Raw genomic sequence first — 6,824 nt, forward strand, 5'->3', positions numbered from 1 at the left:
ACTTTAAGTGAAGACTTCCTTTACTTTTATACATCCTTTATTTTAATTTTCTTTTTTTTTCCAGAAGTCAGTTGTTTTGTATGGAGAGAATAAAATAATCCCCAAAAGTGTTTTGATATCCTTTGATTAGTAGTGAAATGTAAATGCCATATCATCCCATCCATTTTTAAGTAAAAGTCTACCTGTCATTGTGACCACTTGCTGATATGTTTTATGCTTTTCTTTCACCCTTACTAGTGTCTTCTAGATTGTAGACCAGGGGTCAGCAACCTTTCAGAAGTGGTGTGCCGAGTCTTCATTTATTCACTCCAATTTAAGGTTTTGCATGCCAGTAATACATTAACGTTTTTAGAGGGGCTCTTTTTATGTCTATAATATATAACTAAACTATTGTTGTATATTAAGTAAATAAAGTTTTTAAAATGTTTAAGAAGCTTCATTTAAAATTAAATTAAAATGCAGAGCCCCCCCTGGACCAATGGCCAGGACCTGGGCAGTGCGAGTGCCACTGAAAATCAGCTTGCATGCCGCCTTTGGCACGCCCTGTTGTAAACTTTTAAGGCAGGGACCCTCTTTCTAGTATTAGTACAGTATGTAACACAATGGGGCCTTTTAGAATTACCAAATATAAACAATAGTGATTTTATTAGCATAATAAGAGTACAGAAGGTGCCAAAACGTAAATAAAGTACGATTAGATATCTGCCCAGACAGTGTTTCACAATAACCAGTTGCAACCTGTTACATATTATGAAGGTATTTTATTTGTTTCTTTAACTTCTCCTAAAATTAAGCTTACTTTCTCTGCCTTGCTTCTGAATGGGAGATTTTTTTTTGGCATCAGAAGTTAATAGTTTATTTCTTTCCTGTTCAGTTTTAGAATTGGATGTAAAGATGGGTTAATACTTAGTTCTGTCATGAGGTCAGGGAACTGGACTAAAGACCTCTCCAGGTCCCTTCCAGTCCTACACTTCTATGATTCTATGTTATAATCCTTATAATGTCTACTGGTGAATAACAATATCTTCTGTGTAAAAGACAACTTATATAAAGAATATCATTTCTGATAAAAGTTATCTTAGCTTCTTACTCCGGTTAGGGACATAGTGGCTGAATGTCTTTAAGCTGGTAAGCTTTGATCACAGTTCTTACGCAGAGTAAAGCACACATTTCTTATGCAGAGCTACATAAATGCTGTTTTGGAGTTTTAAAAACAAAGCTGTTTTTGAGTTATCCAAACACAAGTGACTGAAATTATTTAAATGAAAAATTATTTTTAAAAGTTCCCCTGGTACCTCAGAATCAGTTGAAGAAAGAAACAAAGTTGAATAATATGAAAAATATATTTCCCTTTTAACAGAGGAGTGGGGGGCGCCCATACTTAACATTTGAGAGGTTCATCCTCTCCCAAATAATACCTGGGTCTGTATCCTCCAAACTCTAGCAGCAGTGAGTTCACACTCTCCAATATTGTTTATTTGTACTACTGGAGCAAGACTCCATTGTGCTAGGCACTGTAGAAACAGAACAAAATGATAGTGCCTATTCCAAAGAGCTTTCAATCTAAGTATAAAAGAAGGGACAACAGCTAGATAGAGACAGACTGATGAGGGAGTAGCTCAAGTTTAAGCACCTCATCATTTGGAGAAGTGGGGTACTCTGGTCTTAGATGCCCATTATAATATCTGTGTCAGCACAAATTATTATAAGCAGGGACATTTTAGGTGACAAATAGGTACTTTGGCTCCAGTGAGATAAACTAGATGAGTGGAAATCTGGTAACTATCCCCCTTCAGAAACAGGTCTGGCCCACCCAAAGAGGTTGAGTTAGCCTATATGAGGTGAGGGAGGGTCTGGAAAAGAGTCCCAGGCACTGGCCATCTGGTATAGTGAGTGGTGTGGCAAGCTGGCCCCTACCAGAGCTGACTCCTGGCCAGGGGAGCAGCAGAGCAGGTGCGGGGGGAGGGTGCTGCAGGCTTGTTGGATGAGGGTTTTTGTGTGGGGGGAGAGTTGCAGATTTCTAGGGAGGCTCCACCTGTTCAAGGCAGCGCACACTCAGCAGAGCTGCCCAGACGCGGGGTAATCGCGGCTTTGCGCGGACACGGAACCCCGCAGAAAGTCTCCAGGAGTGTCCGGGGCGCAGGGACCCGACAACGCGGGCAGCCCAGGGACCCACTCCGCCGCCTGTCCCGCTCCCGCGTGGGGGCTGCTCTCGGGTGCCGGCCCGGCGGGGCTCTGCAGGGGGCCGCGTGCCCTGCGCGGGGCCTAACGAGGCAGCAGAGCGTGAGGGCGGCGGCTCCTAGACTCGAGGCCTTCGATGGAGCCGACGGGCAGCGCGGGCGTCCCGAGCTCCTCTGCAGGTGGGTGTCTGCAGGCGGGGGCTGGCCCCGATGCGGCCGCGGTGCCCCCTCTGCGGGGTGTGGCCTGGCCCCGAAGACGCGGAGTAGCCGGCGGGCTGCACCCCATTGCCGCCCTGAGGGGCGGAGCCGGGGCTCACGCCAAGCGGCCAGTGCAGACCAGCCGCAGGCCCAGTGCGCGCTCTCTTGCCGGCCCGCCCGCGGCGCCGCTTCTGGGCTGCCTGGCCCGGGGGGGTGCTGAGCGCTGCTCAGTGCGGGCTCCCGCCCGCTGTCAGCCGGCGCTGCTCTGTCAGGAATGGCGAGCTGCGCGCACAGCCTGGGTGGGTCTGCCCCTTTGGTGCTGCTGTCCCTCCGGCCGAGGGGATACTGACCACGGCTGGGACCTCTGTTGTAGCAGTAAAGATCCCATGACATCTTTTCCTAAGTTTAGGGCCGGTATCTTGTGTGCAAATAGGCCATCTGCTTGTAGCAATTCTCCCTGCCGTTGTAATTGATAGCTGCAGATTTGCAGGGCTCTCTCTGCTTTTTATCCACGGACCATTTTTGCTGAGCGGGTGCACGTACAAATTTTGTATTCACGTAGGGCTCAATCAATTGGGTACAGCCTTCATCGCCATGTGTGCTGACCTCTTGTTATGAGCTGTTTTTCACTGCCTCTTTTGATCCTGGTAATTGCTCTAATTAGAGTATAGGTGAATAAGTTCCTTAAATACCACACAAAGATGTTTAGTGGCCTAATTAATCTCTGTAAATTAAATTCTTGAATAAAAGGTTTTATGGCAGTGCAAAGTGTTATAGATAATAGAGATTCAGACATTTTTAGTTCAGATTTCTAAAAAAAGTTGTGTATTCTTGGCCTATTTGCATACTGTAGATAAATCTGCAGCCCAGGCCTCATTCTCCATCCCCTTGTGCCAAAGTTAAACCTGAGCAATTTGCATCTGATCTCAAGACATCAGTATTCCATCTGCCACAATATACACATTTTCAAAAATATCTCCAGCACACCCTCCAGTTATGCCTGGTTTGCCATTGCTATTTTCAGGACTGATTCTAGGCACTGTACATTAGTCACTGTAACAGATTCCCAGCAACCTTTTTCTCTCTCTTCTGACCTCTTCTGCAGATACTTCCTCATCTCCAAGCAGTCCCGTTTTACATTTCATAGAATTACTGATATATGTAAAATGGGTGCAACAGAGTAGAGAATTATGGCCTTAAATTCTGACAAACTGTTTCTAAGAGAAAACTCATTAACAGGAATTAATCTGGTAGATTTGTAATTACTGTGAATCTCATAAGATTCTTGTTAAAATTTAAACTTTTATAAGCTTGTCGGTGTTCACTTGCATAATTATCTCTACAGCTGCTAATATAATAATTCATAAATAATGGTAGTGTCCACCAGCTTATTTAAAGTTTAAAATGGGAATTAATGCAGGAAAGTTCTGTTCCTTGTAACTTCATTAAAGCAAAGTTTCTGAACTGAAAATTTGCATGTGTGTTCTATACGTAGGAGTTAATATCTTCCTGTTCCTATGCAAAAATGTAAGCCAAGAAGTTTGTTATAAATTAGATAAGTACAAAATAATTGGGGTGGAATATTTATTTACATTTTTAGTCTTAAACTGCAGTAGTTTTTCTAGAAATGAGACAGTCTTTGAAAGTAATAGGAGTAACAGAGACTAAATGCACTAAATAATTCTATTTTAAGATAGTCAAACGGTCTGTCACAAATCACAAATCCGATTAACATTTATGTTAAAGATAAGTCAGTATATCGACACTGAGTGGGTTTGACTCTCGCTGTTTATTATAGGCAGGTCCGGCAAGGGGAAGAACGCTAATTGTTTCTTAAGATTAAGGTGAAGATCAAGGCACGTGGAAAATTATCTCATTGGAGTGAGAATGGAAAGTGAGGAGACACTTTTTAAAATATTCAAACAGGCATTGCATGTATTTAGGGAAATAAATCTGGGCAACAGTTTGACACATTTGCTGTTAAGACAGAAAAACAAACTAATATTTGGCATATTTACTGTTTTATTTATTTCTGTTACTGTTGTGTCCACAATATGCCAAGCACTCTCCAGACATATAGTGAGGTACGGACACCACTCTCCCAAAGAGCTCACAACTGAAGGGATGGATGGGGAAGAGCAGAGACAACATACTATCAATGTTTTGATTATTAAAAAGGAAGAGACAGTTATCCCCAATTGCTGCTCCAGCTGATTTCTTGTAGGTGTTATGGTGGAAGTGATCATAGTAGGGAGGGGTTGAAGGAGAAGAGATTAGGGGCCTGCCTTGCAGACCAGTTCAGGGAGGGCATTCAGCATGGAACTGTGTCTTCAAAAAAGAGGCCAAAGGGCCAAGGCTGGCATAATTGATGCGGCAGAAGGTTGGGGACAATCAGAAAACACACAAAATCAGGTAAGAAAGGAAACAGAGTATCAAAGATTTGAAGGTGAAGATGAGAAACTTAAACATGATTTGGTGGAAGATGGGGAATCAATGGAGAGATTTAAATAAGGGTGACATAGTGAGAATGATAGGTAAGGAAGAGGTTAATGGGGTTTTTGTCAGTGTGTTGATTTGATATTGGAGAAGGAGAAATGCACAGTGATTATCAGTTGCAGGATTGTATCCTTTACTTATGTGAATAATCCTGTAGGCTGTTCAAGGCAAAGAAATAGGTTAAGGAGGAATCCTAAAGATCTGCTGTAAGTGGAGTATTTTCATAAGCATGTGGAGCTTGGTATGTACCACCACATTCTCCTTCTAATATGGCAAATAGAAAGGAGGATATATTGGTAATTTCCCACAATCCTAAATGGCTTTTGTAAACGTAGTCTTTCTTTTTTCATCATTTAAATTCCATAGTTGCATTTCTGTTTGTATTTTATTCTCTTCTCTGTTTTACCTTCTCCAGTGCTGACTTTCTCCGTGTTTATGTTTCCCCCCTTTCCTTAGATCTTGACTTTTAGTCATAGTGACTTCTGCTCACTCTTTCTTTATCTATCAATAGAAACCTTTCACTCTTAAATTTTTGTCAGTCCAGATACATTTGCAAAGTTAATTGTAAAATGAACTAAAAAAAGCATGTTTGAAGTTAATCCTAGGATCAGTAATGTCTGTTACAGTCTTATATTTTATTGGGGTGGAGTTATAGTTTATCCAAAAGAAGATTAGCAGCAAGCATGAAACTAGGCACATGATATAGGGCCTGTGTTATATGACCTGTCTTACAAAGCTAAGATAAGAAATGTAATTTCATGTCTCCAAACAGAAGGGGGTTTAGGCCATTTCAGGTCAAACAAAAAAACAAACAAACAAAAAATTGCTGTTATGCGTTTAGCGAGAGAAATTCTAGAGGGATGTAGACAGGATAGATTAGAAACCTGCACCACTAAGTAATTCTTTAGTTTCTGAAGAGTGAACTTTATAGCACAACGTCCCTGTGTAACTGTGTGTGTGTAAGTACAGGTGGGACAGGGGAAATCTGTGGTAATGGTACATGCCAGATTCACTAGATATTCTAAATGACACATCAAAGAGAGCTTGTTGTGGGAGATAAAAGGATCACAAGAGGAAGAATAGTTTGTAGGGAGAATATGTACGTAATTTAAAATTGATCAGAAATCTCAAGATTACACTAAGATTTTGATATTTGGCCTATTCTAATGGGAATAAAACTGAAAAAACGAATCCTTTTATCTCTGTAAGACTCCAGTAGTGCACTGTCTCCCTTGCCTCAACACTTTTAAAGTCTTGTCAATTATTGAGGGACTTGAACTCTTGAGTGACTACTTATATGTAAAATTTGTATGTTGTTTCTCTAGTGGGGACGTCACTAAACACAATACGCCAGAGATATGATAGCTAGGAAACCTGTCAACTGAAGCTGATCAAAAAGAGCTAGGCCAAACGTGTCCAAACTTCTGGAGTTAATTCAAGATGTATCATAGAGTTGTAGTAGCACCATTAGTTTTATGGATGAGAAAACATCTTAAAATAGGGGTTTATAAACTTTCTGATGGGGGAAAATATCACCTTGAACTAAAATTTTCTCATATAACCTTTCACTCCAAATGTATGTCCCTTCTGCAAGTGGGGCAGACTGAAGTGGCCCATGCATCTTTAATTCTGTTTCTTTGGTAACTTCTAAATGCTTGATTTTGTAACCTTAACTTTCTTTGTAACAGAGGGGTTCTTTAATAAAATTTTAAAAAAAGTTTTTGTGTGTGTATGTGTGTGTCATAAGCATAAGTCCCAATTTTGAACCTTAACATCCAAAATCTGGGTGCCTGCATGAATCCTCCAAGCTTAATTACCAACTTGGATCTGATAGCGCTGCCACCAGCCAGAAATTCCAGTGTCTGACTCACTCTGGTCTCCCCAAAACCTTCCCTGGGGACCCCAAGACTCAGATGCCCTGAGTCTCACAACAAAGGGAAATAACCCACT

The 6,824-nt window shown here is 41.5% G+C and overlaps 1 protein-coding gene across 1 annotated transcript in view; it reads left to right on the forward strand.

The window, feature by feature from the left end:
• Positions 1–2,317: 2,317 nt before the first annotated feature.
• Positions 2,318–6,824, forward strand: part of MEI4 (meiotic double-stranded break formation protein 4) — a 144,208-nt gene continuing 139,701 nt past the window's right edge. The window contains exon 1 of the mRNA XM_075063472.1: positions 2,318–2,360. Coding sequence (XP_074919573.1) covers positions 2,318–2,360 — 43 coding nt within the window. The remainder of the gene's footprint in view (positions 2,361–6,824) is intronic.

The sequence above is a fragment of the Chelonoidis abingdonii genome, chromosome 3 (genome assembly GCF_003597395.2).
Source record: "Chelonoidis abingdonii isolate Lonesome George chromosome 3, CheloAbing_2.0, whole genome shotgun sequence".
NCBI classification, from domain to species: Eukaryota; Metazoa; Chordata; order Testudines; family Testudinidae; genus Chelonoidis; species Chelonoidis abingdonii.